At 36.0% G+C, this 19,667-nt stretch overlaps 2 protein-coding genes across 10 annotated transcripts in view; one reads left to right on the top strand and one right to left on the bottom strand.

Moving 5' to 3' along the window:
- The window catches only part of LRCH1 (leucine rich repeats and calponin homology domain containing 1), a 203,188-nt gene extending 192,463 nt beyond the window's left edge, over positions 1-10,725 (top strand). For 4 of the 6 annotated variants that reach the window (XM_075199713.1, XM_075199710.1, XM_075199712.1 and 1 more), the window contains one exon: positions 4,403-4,476. Coding sequence is in view for 2 of the 6 variants with exons in the window: in XM_075199714.1 (XP_075055815.1) it covers positions 4,403-4,516 (114 nt within the window). In the remaining 4 variants the exon portion in view is untranslated. Of the gene's footprint in view, positions 1-4,402 lie in introns of all 6 variants that reach the window. The other 2 variants (XM_075199714.1, XM_075199711.1) reach the window with 1 other exon arrangement.
- Positions 10,726-18,981: 8,256 nt separating this feature from the next.
- ESD (esterase D) overlaps positions 18,982-19,667 on the bottom strand; it is a 38,207-nt gene continuing 37,521 nt past the window's right edge. For all 4 annotated transcript variants that reach the window (XM_075199707.1, XM_075199706.1, XM_075199705.1 and 1 more), the window contains one exon: positions 18,982-19,186. In XM_075199707.1, coding sequence (XP_075055808.1) covers positions 19,106-19,186 — 81 coding nt within the window. In that variant the 3' untranslated portion in view covers positions 18,982-19,105. The remainder of the gene's footprint in view (positions 19,187-19,667) is intronic.

The following is a 19,667-nucleotide window of genomic DNA, read 5'->3' as shown; positions in this document are numbered from 1 at the left end:
CATACAGGATTTTGCGCTGCACCTCAGCCATTTTGTGTGTTATAAATGATCAGCAGGGTCAGTACATTTTTTTTTTCTTATAAGAGTACATGCACAGTATCTGTGCCTTAGTTCTCCCCAAGCTGCGTTCATATTGTGGTCTAATATTTTTGATGGTGTCAGCCAAAGTATCAGTATTTTCACAACGTTTACCAAAGAAGCCTATGATCTTTATGTTGACAAGCACAAGCTGGGAGTGCATCCAGAAGAAAGCTGGCGCACAGATGCCAATGTGTACGTGCACACAACAGTTCAGTATTGATATGCAATGTGTTTTACCTTGTTTTGTTGCATAGCATAAATTAGTCTTTCATTAAGTATTGGTTCCTAAGAAGAGCCTGCACTGTGAATACAGCCACATGAAAACAGCAGATACGTTGAAGCTTCACACTGCCTTGAAATTACACACATAGGGGCAGAGTCAAATAGCCGTGAGGTGATGCAATCCGTCTCTGTAAGAGTCCGTGAAGACACATTGCTTCCAAGTTTGTACTAAAATCTCTGCTCATTTTTCCTCTCATCCCATAGAGATGTGAGGCAAAATGAGCGGAGATTTCTGTATTGTATTATCTACCAATGTGCACAGCCATCGAGGTGATTTCTGATGGCATCTGCCCCTTAAAGATATTTTCTATAAAAGAAGAATGAAAAGGGCTTATTTTCTTTTCAAAATGCTTTCATTAGTTCCGAAGCATAGCGATATATATTATAGACAACATGTACAAACATTGGCATAAAAAATATATGCTACATAAATGTTTTACTACTCAGATGAACAATAAAGTTAAAATATTAATTATTATATTATCTTGTGATCTGTATACATTATCACAATGCAATTATAGGTAACTAACAATTAACCATCAAGCGGTGATAGGGGAACAGGTTCCTAGTATTATATACCACAAAGAGAAAACTTCCCAGGCGCCTGAAATAACTAAATAATAATATAAATTAATAAAGCAATGGTAATGTAATGAGATATATTCAGAGGAAAACTAAAAATATATATGAAAATGAAAATACATACATAAATCATTGGGTAATGCAAAAATGAAAAAAAGAGTGATCACTCATCCCCCACATCACTGTACGTGGGTTCATGTATAACTTGTCTGGTAACTATATATAGGCAATAAGTGTAATAAAAACAACAGTCCTATAAATATGGACTAGGTCCAACTGTATAGCAACCAAAAAGTCCAATTGCAGGCTAGCAAAGATTCCTCCAGTCTGGTTCAAACCCAGCAAATGGGTGCATGGAGTTCCAAATCAAGTCCAATTCCTTGTTGTACTAATGGACCGGATGCAAATGGAGAAACGGTGTGCGGGACGTGGGTGTAGCACTTACCCCACTCTGAGGTGTAGTGTCTGGATTCATTTTCATGTATATTTATGTTATTATTTAGTTGTTATTTCAGGCACCTAGGAACTTATCTCTTTGTGGTATATTAACTTGGGAGATTGGAACCCCCTCCTGTACATTTGTTCCCCTAGCCAGAGGGAGCGCAGATACCTGTCTTTTCTTTAGGTTCCTAGTATTAACATATTCATAGCTGCAATAGCAGAACATATTGCTGTGATCCAATGAGAATAAACTTATAGAATGTGCCCCCTCCTTGTGCTCGTACATGGAGGAAAAGGATTTGGGACCTAATGCCTCCTGGGTGTCTCTATATAATTCTCCCACAACTCAAATATTTTTTTTTACCCGTCTTCCATTGTGTATATTTCAATTTTAAGCCAGAAACTTCTGTCTAGGGGACAACGACAACATGATAGGTCTGTCTCTGCTTCGTGGCATCTAGGACAAATATGGGATGTGGAGAGGCCTATTAAGTAACTGTGTTGTGGAGGGAGATAGGATCTGTGAAATACATTGAGGAATAATTCTGTACATATAGTGGCCGGTATAAGCTTAGGACATTTTTACGTTGTAAACACTTTTTAATAGAATATGGTGTCAAAAAATGTAGGAGGACAGGAGCAGTTTTGTTAAAGTGATAAAAGTAATTTATTTTATTTTATAGTATTTTAAACAATTGACGATTTAGCCTTCTGAATTCCCTGCAGAAGTCTCTTACCCCTAAGGAATCAGCATTTTTGTCTAAAGTAACACTTGATGGGTGCTGGATAAGCCCACAATTGTCACTGAAATTACAATGTTATTGTCAAACTGCCTGAAGATTTAAATTTAGAGAGCAATTATTGAAATGAGATAAATGGGTGAAGAAGTTGGAGTTTTAGGGGCATTCCTTACTGTGCAGAGGGGAAAACAACCATTTTATTCCACAAGATAACTTACACAACAACCTCTGACCTGTTGAAGATCAGGTCTCATTCTTTGCTTTTAATGGGATATCGTCTGTTCCTCCCAGATGCATTTTGGTAGAGAAGCACGTTTATAGACACACTGGGGTAAGTGTGAGAGTTTTCCGGCGGGTTTGATAAACCAAATTCTAGCTATCATTTATTTATTACATTCTACAAAATGATAGCTAGAATCTGATCGGTTGCTATAGGCTACATCTCCACTTTTCAAACCCGCCGGAAAACTCTCAGCTTGATACATTTACCCCACTGTCTATTTCAAAACAAAGATGAAACGCACAAAAGAGCCAAATGTAGAGAGTATGTTGCCTCACTCTCAAGATTAATCTAATCCATAAATAAAATAATATGGTTAAATCGAGCTGTAATTTAGTAAAATGGTAAAGTTTAATTTAATGAAAGTGGTGATCTAAAGTGGTAGAAGGGTGAACTTTGGTGTTACATTTATACTTGTGCACAGAAACCCTTTTCAGATTTTTACATGTCTACTGTGCACATCTAGTTTGCCGAAGTGTTTCCCGAGAGCGGAGAGAATGTTGCCCATCACTGTGTAAATACATGCATTAAGTTCACAATAATGGAGTTCTGCACTGTGCCTATTAATTCAGGTCTATAAGATTTAACAGCATATTTTTAGTTTTCAGTTTTGTTGTTTGTTTTTTTTCAGATTATTTTTTCAGTTACTATATGTTTTATTGTATACTAAAACTTAAAGTAGAGAATAGAAATATATGAATATGCTTTTTTTGTGAACTTTTAAATACACAGAACTTGTTCTGTATTTTCTACAAATCATTGTAACCTTGTGCGGTATTATCACTGCTAAAATGTTCACACAAAAAAATAGTGAACAGATGGAGTATACGAATATCCAAAGCAGTAGTAAAACTGGGACAATCAACGGAACAAAATAATAATCCTAGGAAGAAAAGTATGCCATTCTAAATCTCTTAGTGTAAAATAAATCCAACATTAAACACCTCATATCACAAGTGTTCTTACAGTATATACCTCCGATTCTCCATAACAGTTTACTAATATTGCCAGTAGCAGGAAATATAAGATGATAATTAGTTTCTAGGGCGTTTTCACATAAAAAAAAAAAAAGTAATTATTTTATACAGATTCAACATCATTTTAGGTTCCTATATTTAGACACAAAATCTATAAAAACCTGACACACGCTTTAATTAACCACAAGCTACTTGCATTGAACTTGCTTCTGAACCATATAGTTGTAGGTTTATTTGACTTTAATGTCCTCTTCTCAAGGTCAAATCAGAGAAATGATTGAGATAATATAAGTGAATGCAGACACAATAAATCATATGATTCCCGATGCATACTTCACATCTCCATATAAAGATTCATAACAAATTAGTCCACACCAAAATCTAACTAAACAGGCTCATTTTTCACAAGACCACACCCCTTTCACAGCAGGCCACACCCCTGTTGATCTCCAAACATGTAGACAGTCCTACAAAAATTGAAACTGTTTGGAGGTTTGCCATGTTAGCTATAGCCCTAGCTTGTGGCTGCTGCTTATTCACCTTTTTATACAATACTGGATAAACAAACAAGTATTATCACATAGCACAGATAGACAGGGAAATAGATTGTGAGTTATTTTGACTAAAGATATAATCATGCATGACAATTATTCCATAACAAACTTTGTGTTAAAGCAGACCTGTGGCATGATTCTCTAGTGTTATTGTGCACTGTGTAATAAGCGGGAAAACCAGAGTTAACCCTGGAGAGAGCCTTTGATTCAGCACAGTATACTCCCTTCCCAGGCGGCTCCTGCAGCCATCACATTATTAGAACTGTGACTTTTACAGGAAAGTTGTTAGACTATACTATGCTCTTTGTTTGCTTCAAACACAGTGCCCAAGGCATTATTTAGTGAAGCAAAAAAACAATGCTAGAGGACACGCTGACAAGACTGCTTTAAACAATTTTGATGATCAGTATTTAGTATTGACTGATAATAATCAATACTTACCATGTTCATTCTGTTTTTTTCTAGGAGAAACTTTGTTTACCACATCACATCCTAGAAGAAAAGGGCTTGGTGAAAGTGAGCGTTACTGTACAAGCACTGGTAGATGTAACCACAGCCAAGCAGGCCTTATTTCTATGAAACTACTGTGTCCCGTTTAATCTGACTGTAACACTACGCTTTCTAAAGGCTGTCTAAAGAGAATAATGTTGAAAAATTAAATGTTGCCTCAGAAAACATCTCTGCTAAAGAGATGCTGCGTGAAACCATGATGGAAAGCAGCATTTTACATTCCACAAGGAGAGAGCAACAAGCGAAATTTGCACAGAATAGTTCATGTGTACATATGCTGTACATCCTCAGCCCCTACTTCACAGGATGGCTAAATGTCAGTCATGGCTACCATTACAGATAGTTCATTTGCATAGTTCTCAGAATGGCAGCAGTGTTGCCTATATCATGAGAGTTCTGGAACGGAATGTTTTAGCTGGGTCTAATTACTTCAGAAACAAACTCAATATTGTAGGTCATGTTGCACTGTATTTATTTAGCACTATGTTTGTTTTCAATCCCAGACACAAATTGCTGCTTTAATTCTGAACAGATTTGTGAATTACACTTTTTCATTGATGTAACTTGTGTCGCAATGTCCTATTTTTCACTGGATTGATTTAATGGAATACTAGGGATTTAAAAATAATAATAATCGGAATTTATTAGTTTGAACTCAATGTTGAAAATATTTGCATCCACTAGAATGTGTCCCACTCAGGTCTCTGACTCAAATGTATCATTATATCAAATGATAAAAGAACTTAAATATATATAATTTCCTGCTTTAAACATGCAAAAAAATGCACTTCACATGTCTCAGTAATTTCACTGGTTCCTAATTCATAAGATGCATTCTCATGAATATTGGGTCATCATCCAAAATGGCTGCCTCCAGTGTGTGTGTATATAGTAGGTGCACTTTAATTGAGCTCTTGGCTCTAAGATGTCAAAAAAGTGGCCTTTTGAGTTTACCGACATAAATGTAAATATGCACTATGCACTAAGAGACTAATGAGAACCTGTGCCTGGCAGCTTAGTGTATGTGTTAATGCACATCTCCTAACCGTCCCGATTGTGGGAAAGTTGGCAAGTATTGTATGCTCACTGCAGCTCTGCCCTGACCCAGTGCTGCCTAACCAAATGTTGGGAGGTATGGTTAATGTGCATGTATGTTAGAGAATAACCCTCAATGTCTTTTAAGCGGAAGAAAATTAGGAGCCAATAAACCTGTCTATTGGACATTCTGACATATATGCAGTCTTATAGTTGTGTAGAACACGTTCCACAAGCAAATGTGACTCGATGTTAATACTTTGTGAATTGTCGAACATATTATATGATTGACAATTTGTCTAGGCACTAATATTGTCCGGGTTGCAGTATGACATGAGCTTGCTATTGTACTAGGAAAAAGGTAAAATAGTGCTACCACTATCACTATGCACGACACCCATGACATTTGTCATCCAATTATGTTAAAACACACACATTTTATATATATATATTTGTCATCCTCCTTTATGACACCACATGCTCTGTAATAACAGTTCTGGACTGTGTTTTAAACTAACAAAATAAAATAAATAAGTGGAGAAAATGAATACACACAAACCTACTTGTATTAATTAGGTTTTGGTCTTAGGAACAACGGGTTAGGATATACTATACATGTTGTGTTTGTCCTTTTGCTTACCATCAGGAAAAAAATGTGAATTAAAATGTGTACACAAACAAGAGAGTCAGCCATTTTGTAGGCTGTACCAATATTTGGCATATAAAGCGCCTCATGCCAGGTATGTCACCAATTCCTATGAATATTGGTTGAGCTCAGTGGTTGAAGTGAAAATTTAGAAGTGGCAGTAAGAAAAATGTAATGGGAATGTAAGTGAATGGAATGTGATAGTTTTACAATGAAGGCATTAGGAGAAGTGGCAGTATGACATACCACCGTATACACACCCACTTCCACCACTGGTTCAGCCCAAAACATGACTGACTGTGAGCAGTTGAAAAGTTTAAGAAAAGATCTGTGCAGTCCCCCAATTATTTTACATTTTATTGTGGATTTCTGTCACCCTTTAAGGCAGATGGAATAAGGTCTGTGTTTGTGACTGTAAAAAGCATGCTTCCTCTGTACCACTTTGTTTATCCACCTCATACAAAATTGTCCCCCTGAGACAGTACTTTAAAAGCATTATGTCAAGTGAATCACCATAGTTACTGGAGTAAAAAACAGCTGGTTCATGTTCTAGAGTATAGCGGCAAAGACACAACTTTGATTGAATAACTGGAAAGCATCCTCTTTGTTTTTAGATTAGATGTTTAGGAAAAACAATATACAGTGATATACTGTATGACCAGATGGAGCACACGTCTCTTATTTATTATGGATAACATATCGGTTGCCTATCTTTTTCATTTTTCTCTAGAGCGACATGATGGCTAGGATGTTTGTCTATGAGGTTATAATGGAGTTTGAATTCATTTCTTACAGGCACCAGAAATACTGTTCTCTATGCTGTATAATATACTATGTAATAGTGACTAACATATATATACTGTTATCAGACAGTATGCCCAGAATCACTTCATAGTGAATAATAGAATTAGGAAATAACATTTTATATAAGGCTTTAGCGAGATAACTTAACCATAAACAAATGCAAAGATTATTGTATAAATGTTTGAAACGTGATGCAATCACTATGGGAAAATATTATGTAACAAAATTCAACATTATGTCTCTGCAGACCAGTTAATAGAAACTATGAGTGTATACAACAGTCACCTGGCATTTTAACCAAAGTAATCTTTTATCTATTTATATGAGTATTATTTATTAGGAACTGTATACATCCTTTTGGGTGCAATTTGTAAAGTAGGACCTGTCCTTTATTACTGCTTTTTTGTGGTCCCTTTCCTTCTATTTTGTATATTTTTGTTTCGCTTACTTTCATTTGTTAGAGTTTGCTAGTGTTATTTTCTTGTTTTTTTATTACTATATATCTAGTGGGTAAAATAGGTGCTACTGACAGCCTCATTGGCAGAATTTCATAACTTAACATAATTCCACTGTTAATAAACTAACATTTTAGAATTTATCATCAATATTTTGTGTAATCATATTTAGATTTCAACAGATTGGAGTTGTGTAGTTATATTGTATTATGTACAGTATCAATGGTTATTACACAGCAATTGAGCAAGCCACCTTCCATCAATAAATGTGCATTAATTGTAAATCAATTAAACTAAACATCACCTTCCATTCAAATACAAATTGCCCAATTTGTTTAGTAAATGCAGCCAAATTTGGTCCTTAGAATTGTCTGAATCATCAACATTTCCTTTACTTGAGTCCAACAAACTGATTTACTTGTGTACTCATGAGGAATATTTAATGGAAGAAGGCTTATAGTTATGCTTACAATTAATCAATGTCTCTACTTACACTTCAATAGTAAAATAGATAGCTAAGTGGCTGCTGATAAACATGGCACATTTTGATAGTCGTTGCCTCAATATACAGTTTAGTAATAATGTATTAAATCATCAACATCATCATTTATTTATTAAATAAAAAATGCATTTTACAGAATACTATTATAAAATGATTATTTTTTAAATATTAGAGCCATCTCCAAACTTTTCAATAACCCTCAACATGTAATTTAAATGTGTTCCATAAAGTGATAGATCATTCAATTTTTCAACAGAAAAAACAGACTATAAGGGAAAGGCCATGAGACAACTTACACAGATATTTTTTCACAGAAATATCCCTCATTTCTGCTCGCGCAACCCCCCCCCCCCCTTTAAGGATTTTTACCTAGGAAAGGTGGCCCGTACACCTAGCCAGGGTCCAAGAAGCTGCAACATGCAGCTGTTTATTCCTGTGCTCTGCAAATTAACAATCTATATTATTACCCAACATTAAATGGCCACGGAGGTGGGTGTGTTAACAAGACAATCAATCACATGCTGCATTCTCTTGCCAGGCTTGTGATTGGTCCTCCAGCTTATAGACTTCTTATCCCCACCGTTTTTCGGATAGAGCCAACGAGAGAAATGGAAGGGCCCTGGGAACGTCAGCTGCCTGTAGCAGGTTCCGAATAGGGGGCCACATTTTTTTTTTTTTTTTTTAAAAATTTAGGTGGTAATGCAGCTTTAAGATATTGTTTAAATACAAATATGATTATACAAAATTGTTTGTTATTTTATTTTGTATATGTAGAGGTTTTTACATCATGATCTGGTCCAAGCACAATTTTTCATGACAAAATAGAACTACATTGCAGTATACCTTCAAATTCTCAGGTACCCCAAACAATGCATGTTTTCTAGATCTCTTCACAAAATGACAAATGAACCAATGAGTACAAGGGGATGTTTGACAGTGAGAGACTTTGACTGTTGTTGCGGTAATAGAGGACCGTTGTGGGAGTATCATAAATGAAGAGCGCATACTTTTCTAGTTTATACCATAATTGTGCAAAAATTACCTTTCCCTAGGCTGATGTTGGTCAATCTTTCACTAAATAGGTCATGACCATTATTGCACAATTGTTTTCTAGCTATAACCAGGTAGTGTACTATAGGCACAATGAATGTGTGTTATAATTAACCAGATTTTATAATGCTAGGTTGGCTGATGAAATTGCATGTGTTCTGCAACACTGGGGAAAAACTGCAAATTTGAGCGACATTTTTTTTGTGATATCGCAGCTTTAAAAATATCATGCAGTTTTCAAAGGAAAACCCCCCAAAAACCAACATGTTGAGTGATTTTTTTCCCCCTCACTGGTTTTATAAATGATGCTCATTATGTATAATATTGGAGCAGCTTAAAATACAAACCACCGAACAACACAATCCACACAGTATGTCACGTAATGGAAAATAATATGGATCAAACAACAATATAGAAAACAGTGTAATTATATTCACTATCGTGCTATGTCCAGTGAGTGACCTATGAGTTGACCTTAAACAAACTACAATGCATGCAGCTATGACTGTGTGACATTCATATACCGACGAAGAAGCTAACCAAATGTTTTGCAATGCAGAAGACACCAATGCTTATATAATGCAAAAATACAAACTAGTTTACACGAAATTGCTAAGTAGAAACAATGTGTCTGAATGTGACCCTCTTAAAATTGAACAATGACCCTATGTGTGATCCTTCCAAGAAGTGAAGTCTTCTGATCATCATGGATACACCTGTCTACCTAGAGGAGTTATAGAAACAAAATAGCCAACACAGTATTTTATCATAAGCTGGATAAGGGATCCACTCCTAATGGAGACTATGATATTTAACCAGTTCCAGATAACTGCTATAGAAAAACCTTACAATGTAACAACATGTCCTGCTTCTGGTTTAAACAATAAAAAAAATGTAAATCCACCATTGGGTTGACCTGTAGAAGTAGGATTTATAGGTGGATTTATCAATACAGAAAATATACAGAAACTGAACAAAAAGGCCTTTGAATACATGGAAAGTGGAGAATAATTCAGCCAACACTATGCACATTTCAAATCAGGTGCACGCCCCAGTAGGAACTGGATGTGGAAATGCGATTTATCTTTGTTGGCCATAACAATGTTAATCGGTTGACATCTGCTGGTCTTGGGAGAGATTAAATTAAATCTGTGTAAACTTTAAATATAAATTTCTAAATAAACAGCTTGAATGTGACATTTGGGCATCTCAGAATCACATGGCATTAAGTGAGAATATACATGGCATCCATTTATTGGATTTATAAGTAATTTATCATTCATTATGCCTCACAGTTGGATTATGTGCCTCATGTCTCATTGAGTTGATTTATCACATTACTTCCCCTTCCATGAAGCCTTTAAAGATGGTATCATGTCTCAACCAGTTATTGGATATTTACTAATTATAGTGTTTCCATAGTGCTGTGCATATGCATTTTTGCATATGAACACTACAATAAACCATTTTAAATATTCTGCTCCTGTCAGGATTACAAGTTTGGGACACCAATCTCTGTTAGTGGATTAGGATTACACACCTCAACCTATTTTTTCCAACTAAATGTATTACATACAGTGTCAGCATTATCTAGATGATTAAACTGCCACAACAGTAGCCTGTTTGTTAGTAAAAACAATGAATACTCTTATTTTCTGCATTGTTGGTTTCATCCATATCTAAACGTATGACACACTGTGGAGATTGTTATGTGAACAATAGCTAGAATAACAAATATATATATATATATATATATATATATATATATATATATACCAAAAAATAATGTCATGTCACACATGTAGGCACAATTCTGGCTTGATCTTACCTGATAGTTTGTTAAATGTGTATGTTACTATGTAACATTTCATAAACCAAAACAGCACACATTTTATTGAGCACATCCTTGAATCAAGATGTTGAAATTAACTTGTCACGAACCAAAATCTACTAATATGTAATAGAGGTCTATATTCATTGTATAACAGGATAACAGAAAAGACTAAGAGAACCAACAATTTATAAGACCAGATCTAGATAAACATATATAATCTGCAGGTAATTACTGCAAAGCACATGTAGAGATTTTTATTTTTTAAGATGAACATGTAATGTGTGTAGGCCGCAGTTTCTGGCAGCATTCACAAACTTAACTATTGCAAGTGACTTAATATTGTGAATTCGTATTTTCACCCTGAAGTTATTGACTCCATATAGGTTAATGGGGAAAATTGTAATGGTTCAATTTTCACAGTAGAAAAGGCAATTTTCTGCAAAGATGCATCATTACAACTGAGAACATCACACTTTAGATTCAGACAGGATTTTCACAACTTGTCATTGAACATTAACAGGAGACGTGGTGGGTGAAGGGGTTCAAATGATTTACGAAAACATTAGGCTGCCGCTACCTTTCAATGGAGGCAAAGATCAATGAATCATTATTTAGTATGCCGTACTAACATAGATCAATGTATTAAGCTAGACATTCATCACTCAGTAGTGTTTTTTCATCAAAGCTCTCTGAGCAGCAGGAGCTGCAATGCTATGGAGTTTGCTGCATAAATATGGGGGGGAGGGGCTAGAGGTCAGCTGTATGTGGCAGAATGCCAGCGATTAGCCGTGGCAGCATCCACTCTTAAACACCATTCCCTACGACATCAAGGTCACCCCGCTCCCCCCACCATCAAAAAAAAGCTGTTGAATGTCAATGTAATTTTTTTGTATGGCTATTGACCCTTTGACATTGGAGTTCTCCTTTAGTCCTCAACCAATGTGTTAACTTAATATTTTTAAGATGTATTGGTTTTTCTATACAGTGGTTTAGACAGTTGGAATATTAGTGCTAAGCTAAACTTGGTGTATTAAACAAGTACATTTTGCAGGCAGCTTACCGTTACCGCTTATCCCAATACACAATGTGGTGGTTCTAAAATTGTCACCTTTAGACTTTATCCTAAAGCTTATCTATGTTATGGCTTTTTTATCTATATAAGAGGAAAGCTGGTAATATACTGTTTGCTGCATCTTCTTGTCTTTAAGAACTTAAATGTAGCCATTCTCACAGAAAGCCAAAAACCCTATATTTATAAGCAGCATTTTCTCAAAAAGGGTTTTTTCAACTTCTGAAATATCTTAATTTATATGTTTTTTTTTTTTTTAATTGTTGTGTTAATTCAGCACAGTTTTCATACTATTTTCCTGTAACGCAGCTTGTTATGGTTTGGTGGTTCAGCGTGGCACTGAGTGTACATTTCATTGTCTTCACAAGCCACTCTGCATATGCCCTGCTAACATACAACACTTGTAGCCAAAAAAGTTCTGAGAAAACAAAGAGGGTGTCCTTATTTAAAAATAAAAGTAGCGTTATGCGGGTTTATGCTGTTTGATTGTTTTATAGCAGAAATGTACACCTTCCATGCAAGTGACCATCTGGTCATTTGATTTGGAGTATATATTAGAAAAATGAGCAATCCTATCTTTTTTTAACAAACAAGGTCAGTTTACGGGCCACTAAACCCAAGATACAGGTTGTGTCTGTAAACAATGCTTAACTGTAAAAGTTTCAGTGATTTATCAAACTAATGGAATTAGAGACAGGGATTAGATTACGCAGATGCTATTTATTTCATACGGCAGTGGAACTCCAACTTTCTTAGTTCGAGGCACCCCTAGGGTCCCCATAATTTTTTCAAGGCACCCCTAATCCAAAATAATTACCAAGTAGTCCCATGCATTGCTTACCACTGGCCCCGGCCATGTCACACAGTTTGGGAACTGTCCTATGGGTATCAGGTCAGGAAACCAATTAACTTGCAGGAAGCTATAAGCAAGCTGGAGTTCTGGTAACTGAGGACAATAGCACACATAGGCAACAAAAATACATACAATGTCAAACACCTAAACTCCTATCATGTTATCGTTAGTGTTGCATATACATTGTTCAAAGTTGTAAGAAGTTTTTTTAATTTGGATCAATACATTTACATTTTAGCAGCCCTATAAGCAAAAAGCTGTAAAGCACAATCTGGTTTGTTGTGTGGGGCAACCACCGGGAACCGATAACAGACCACAGGATTTATGAATGTAGAAGATGGTTTGGGGGATGTAATGAACGTAGCTATTGAATCTCGCGGCAATATATGGACCGGGTATGTAGACAGTTGTAAAGCTGATATTGGATAGATTAAAGACAGATGGTCCTGTATATTTAGATATTCAGTTTTAGAATGGCAAATGTTGGAGAAAACAAGAATGAACGGAACTATGATAATAATAGAAAATAGTGAGGGTCGTGAACAAGTATCACATAACTGCATGTATTATGTATGCTGCTTAATTATTAACGTTCAATAAATATCTTAATTACTTATATATTGCTTTGTGACATTCACAAAAAGCTAAACTCAGTCATGAGTAAGGTATAAAATACCACAATATCTGATGTATATACTATATGTCATTAGCAAAATATGCATCTACAGATAGATAAGAACATTGGCAGCTAATATTTGGATTGCTACGGACTATACCAGTGATTCCACCTTCAAGTCATTTTTCCTGGACAGTACAATGTTAGCCTATGGGAGGGGGAAAAAACAACAATTTACTTGTAGAGTGGAAATGCCGCGGAGAACAGCATGATCAAACAAGAAAATCAATGTGTATGAACTCTGGTTGTTTGGAACATTGTGAACTATTGCAGAGGTTGAATGTAAAGACAGAAAAATGATAGCTGTAGCAGAAAGGAAAAGTGCAGTTATCAAACACTATTTTTTTACATTGTATATATGACAACAGCTTTGCAATGATTTTTTGTCAGACGCTGCTTCTGAACAATTAAACATAAGCTCATGTCTTAAACTGTTGTGTACTTTAAGCTGTATAATAAAGATTGCTATGAAAACATGACTGTGTATTAATAAGTAATTATGCAGTGTTAGAAGGATAAGCCCACCACTGGCAATGTGAGCTACTGATTTCAGACAACTGATGTCAGGCATGTGATGCAGACGAAAAGTCGGGACAGTTGAAAGGTACGCTCTAGGCACATTGGTGATAATATCACATTAAAGAGAGAGAAACACTGGTTAGTACTACTGCAATGTGTGATGAGAAATGCAATCTGGTATGTATATATTAAAAAAAAAAAAATTATATATCCATCCTGATTACTTGGACACCAGTGAAATTTTAAAAACAAACCAATTCAATTGTGCTTTTGTGCATAAAAAGTAAAATAAATGCAAGATAAAAATGCAACACAAACTGCAATGCCTTTATTGCCTGTGTTTATAATCTATACTCTGGTTGTCAGAAACCAGATGATCTCCTTATTTTGTCTGTGTAAAAGTTCTTCTGTCCAGCCAAGTAGAATCCACCACTTTGTCCCTTAGAACTGGTCTGCAAGGTTGTTCAATCAGCTTTCTTACATATACTGAAATTATATATTCAATTGCTTCTCCCTGCAGAATTCATTGGTATAATTGAATTCAATTGGAAGCAGTGTGTCTCTAATATCAATCACATTCATAACCTCCATGCGCTAACAGCAGATTATATTTCCTACACTAGAACGCAGCCATTCAATTCAAATATATGTCATAGTGTTAGGGAGCCAAACAAACAGTACGAATAATTTTTTAATGAGTTAGCAATAAAAAAAAGTATTTATTTTATTACTACTATATATCCCAGAGTGCCCCATAAAGTATATACTGCTTTTTTTCCTCCTTTCTTTAAAATGGATTATTATGTATGGGTGTATATCCAAGACAATATCATTGGAAAATATGGTAGGTGAGTAGTAATTGGTTCTCACCCACCATATTTTCCAATCCTAAAACACATGTAATCTCAAGAGCATTTAACTTAAAAATTATGATGGACCAAATAAAGTCATGGTTTTAACCTGCAACTGTCTTCTTTTTTTAGTAATTAACACCATGTAGCCCTCCACATTGCAGAATATTACAATTAATTGCAGCAGTAATTTGCATTTAAAGAGAATGCAAGATGGCTTTGGCAGAGTAAAAAACAAATTGTCAGATAAAGTGTACATGCTAAAAAACAGGTCAGAGTATTTTGCCAGTGTGCCAACAATACATCACTTCACCATCCAAAACAGTACAAGACTATGGTTGGCTTCACTACAAAGAGCAAAAAAAATGCTCACAGCCATCTGGTTTCTATAGAAGCAATATGTATGTGTATATATATATATATATATATATAGGAATGAAATATAAGGAAATACAGTACAATAAAAATAATTTGAAAAAAGAACTGAAAAGCACCTTATGTGTCTCTGGGGCACTCAAAGGATAATGAAATTATTTAAAACTTATATGAATTTTATTAATGTCAATTAAAATATAGTTACTTGAATATGGTTAGGAGTAGTGAAATATTAAAAACAAGTATATGACACAATGAACCAAAAATAATAACTGTTAAGATCGATAGATATACTATCGAAACGTACTGATTCTCTAATAATCTTTATCAATTCAAAACGGGTGCTGAGTATACTAGAGAGTTATCATAGACTCCCTGCTGAGCAATATTTATTAAAGGATTAGATCACAAATCCAATGGGTATTGGTCATACATAGATATGTGTCTTGAATTGGGGATTGGTGATACAAAAATATCCTCTCTTAGATTGTTATATATAATGAGAGTAAGGAATCATAATGTGTTCTTATTGTATGCCCCAATCATTTATTTTTCCAGGTATTTATAATGTGGGATTAATTCCAGATCCCACCAGTCAAAGATTATATATGGGGAAATATCCCTTTAAGGGTCAGGAATCACATTACACATAAGAAAACGATCCCCAATTAGATTGTAGTGATCTTAATCATAGATTTTAATAACAAATGTCCAATAGTTATATGCATCCCTTATCTTTCATTTGAGGTAGAATATGAAAGTGTATCCTAAATTGCTCAAACTGTATTACTCAGAGAGAAGAAATAGCAGACTGTGAGTGCCATCAGCCGCTAGTCCTATACTGGTACTGCTATTAAATTTCTAATTGAAGCCTATGATATCGGCTAATCTAAGTAGCCACACTATAAAAACTGCTCAGCCCTCCAGCATCCCAAACTGTATAATAATATATTAGAAACAAGGGAGAAGCAGCACGTGTAACGCCAACGCGCGTTTCACTCTGCTAAGCTTTGTCAAGGCCTATAGGGTGGTTCTTAATACAATAAAAAATAAGCAAACTTATTTACAGGATTACTGTCTCACTTAAGAAAGGCAAACATAGTTTCTGAAGCCCTTGCCCTTATGCCATTGGTTTCACCTGACTTTAAAATAATGTATAGATTTTCAAAAAGACGCTTAGTTATTATTATAATGATCAAGGGTGTTCTGACCTGCAATGTCTAGAGTTTTTTTTTTAGGTCAATGAGAGCAATGGCCAACCCGTGGCTCTACAGCCGCATGTGGCTCTTTGACCTTTAAAATGTGTCTCCTGGCCGGGAGCATCAACGAAGTATAGTGTTCCATGCACCAGCAGGGCAGATTGGAAAACATTCAGCTACTCGACTGACCGAGAACAACCATGTTTTATAACCTACTCTGCACAATGCAGGGAAGTCGCAGCCAATCAAATCAGACAAGGAAAAGGAGTGTAGTGTGCACAAGTCATACCCTCTGATTCCTCACTCTCATTTACTTCATATGAAGTCCACACTCTCTATTTTATCCTCTACAGATTTCAACATTCCCATTGATAATCCCACGGTTTCTTCTGCCACTAAACTTCTTTCACTTTCTTGCTCCTTTGGTCTCTCCCAATGGAAATCATATCCAACCTACTGTGATGGACACTTCCTTGCCCTTGTCTTCTTCAGCTACTGCTCTATCTCTAGTTTCATCAACTTAGCATTCCCACACTCTGACCACAACCTCTTTTCCTTCAGCCTAACCTTACCTCATACCCTGTCCCCTGTACCCAAATCCACATGTACACACCTAAATACTCTTAACCCAATCCACTTCTCATCTTTACGAAAACAACACTCACTTCAGCTCTAGACAATGCAGCTCCAGCTATCACATACAGTCTCTGGCGATCCAAACCCCAACCATGGCACACTAAACAGACCAGCTAACTGCACAAGTGCTCCCGCACTACACAGTACCACTGAAGGAAATCTTGTTCCTATGCAGATTTCCTCCACTATAAATTATATATATGCTGACCTCTTCAACCTGTCTCTCCCCACTGGCACATTTCCATCCTCCTTTAAACAGAAGCTCATCTCACCAATTCTAAAGAAACCATCTCTTGATCCAGTCTCCGCTCCATTTCTCTCCTCCCCTTTGTCTCTAAACTACTTAAGCGATTTGTGTAAAAATGCCTGTCTCACTTTTTCTCCTCACTCCATTTTAGTCTCTGCAATCAGACTTCCTTCCCTAACATGCCACTGAAACTGCTCTCACAAACGTGATTGATGATCTATTTACTGCAAAGTCTAAGGGTCATTTCTCCATACTCATTCTCCTGGACTTCTTTGCTGCTTTTGACACTATTGATCACCCTCTTGTCCTACACACCCTTCACTCCATTGGACATATACCGCTCCCTTTAGTGTTTCTACCTCTGGCACATCCTTCCCTCCACTCCCACTATCTCTTGAGTCCCACAAGGCTCTGTTCTTTGCCCTTTACTTTTTTCATTGTACAAATCTTTTCTTGGAGCACTAATTTGCTCATTCGGCCTCCAGTACCACCTCTACACTGATGACACCCAAAGCTATATCTCTTCCCCTGACCTCTCCCCCCCTTCTGTACTATCTTGTGTAGTCAACTGTCTTTCAGCAATCTCCACATGGATGTCCCAATGCTACCTAAAGCTTAACAAAAGCTTAGCCAAAACAGAGACAGAATACTCCCTTTTCTTACTCAACATGCTACCAAAACACTTACCCATTCTCTCATCTTCCGTCTTCACTACTGCAACCTCCTGCTATCTGGTATTCCGGACACCTATATATCCACACTTCAATCCATCCTAAATGCTGCTGCAAGATTGATCTTCCTCTCTCACCGCTCCACATCTCCTGCACCACTTTACAATTCCCTACACTGGCTCTATATGTCCTCCAGAATCCAATTCAAATTACTTACATACGCTTACCCACAAAGCCCCCAACAATACCACCCCTTCATACATCTCGAATCAAACTCCTTTACCTTCCATCTTCTTAAATCTACCTCTGACCTGCGCCTTGTTTCATCTCTGGTAACCATCTCTCACTTACCTTATCTCCACTTAGCAGAGTCCTCCAAACCCTTTGTTTTCATGTCTGCATTTATTTTGTCTGCCTTTTATGTCCTTGTTTCATATATATCCTGTTTTCCAGACTGTGGAGCGCTGTGGCACCTTACAAATCTACAATAATGATAGCAATGCAAATTACTGTGAAGATATTATAAATAATCCTTTGAACCCTCCTCTGCTGGACACAGTAGCGTGGTAAGAGCTGTGCAGTGCAGAGATGTGCTGATTTGATGATCATTGTGAACATTTTGACAAGGTTGGATATTTCCTTTTTCGCTTAGCGAGATATTGTAAATGATTTTCAATGTATGTGTGTGTTACGTGTGTGTATACTGGGTATATGTACACATAACAGGTTAAATTGGCACTTTGCAGTACATATAGATATTTTTTGGCTCTTGGTCTCTGACTGACTGGCCTGGCCACCCCTTGCCTATAAAGTTACTACAGTGGCGCTAAATATATAATACATATAACAAGAAAAGAAAAATAAGCAAATGTGAATATGCCTTTTTATTATTATTTTTTTTGAGTCCTTTGGGCAAGAATCCCAGGATATCGGCAATGTATGTTTGTGTATATAATGATGATATAATGATGGTTGAAGGACCATTTGAGATGCCCTTTAAGAATTCCAGGACTGTGATTTTATATATATATATATATATATATATATATATATATATATATATATATATATATATATATGTGATATGGTAACAAAATACAAATTAGACCGTATAGACATCTATCTTTATTTGCAATAGTTTGAAACAGCAATAACATTGTGATTTTTTTATAGAAATGTGAATAAAGAATTGAATGTCGATTTATATTCTGGACCAAATGTATTCCTCTGATAATCTCAGGCATTTAGATATTTTGCATGATGTTTGATGTGATCATTTATAAATGTGGTAATGAAAAAGTAGCTGTGATCATATCCCTGTAAAGGAGATAATAAAATACATATAAGAAACCACTACATAGCAATGATACATTCAGGGTAGCAAAATTTAAACATGCATCATAAAGCATGAAATATCATCAAAACTACAAAAGAAACAATAAAAGTGACAAGTATTATTACACAGTTCATTAATTTCATTTTAGAATGTATTGAGAAACCTTTAATCGTTCACTTTATACATTGCATTTTCTGCAATATACCGTATATACCCGTGTATAAGCCGAGTTTTTCAGCACATTTTTGTATGCTGAAAAAGCCCCCTCGGCTTATACACGGGTGAACTTACCTGGTGGCCGGTCCCTCAGTTGTTCAGTTCCGCTTTAAGGTAAGACACTCCGTTAAAAAAAAAAAATAGAGAGAGATTTTTTCAGCCTTTTCCTTCCTCCGCAGTGGAACGCATATGCGTTCCACTGACAGGAAGTTCGGCATTTGGAACGCAAACTTGCGTTCCAAATGC

The sequence above is a fragment of the Mixophyes fleayi genome, chromosome 2 (assembly GCF_038048845.1).
Source record: "Mixophyes fleayi isolate aMixFle1 chromosome 2, aMixFle1.hap1, whole genome shotgun sequence".
In the NCBI taxonomy this organism is placed as follows: domain Eukaryota; kingdom Metazoa; phylum Chordata; class Amphibia; order Anura; family Limnodynastidae; genus Mixophyes; species Mixophyes fleayi.
Note: the sequence above shows the minus strand (reverse complement) of the source record. Positions and strands in the feature narration are given on the sequence as shown.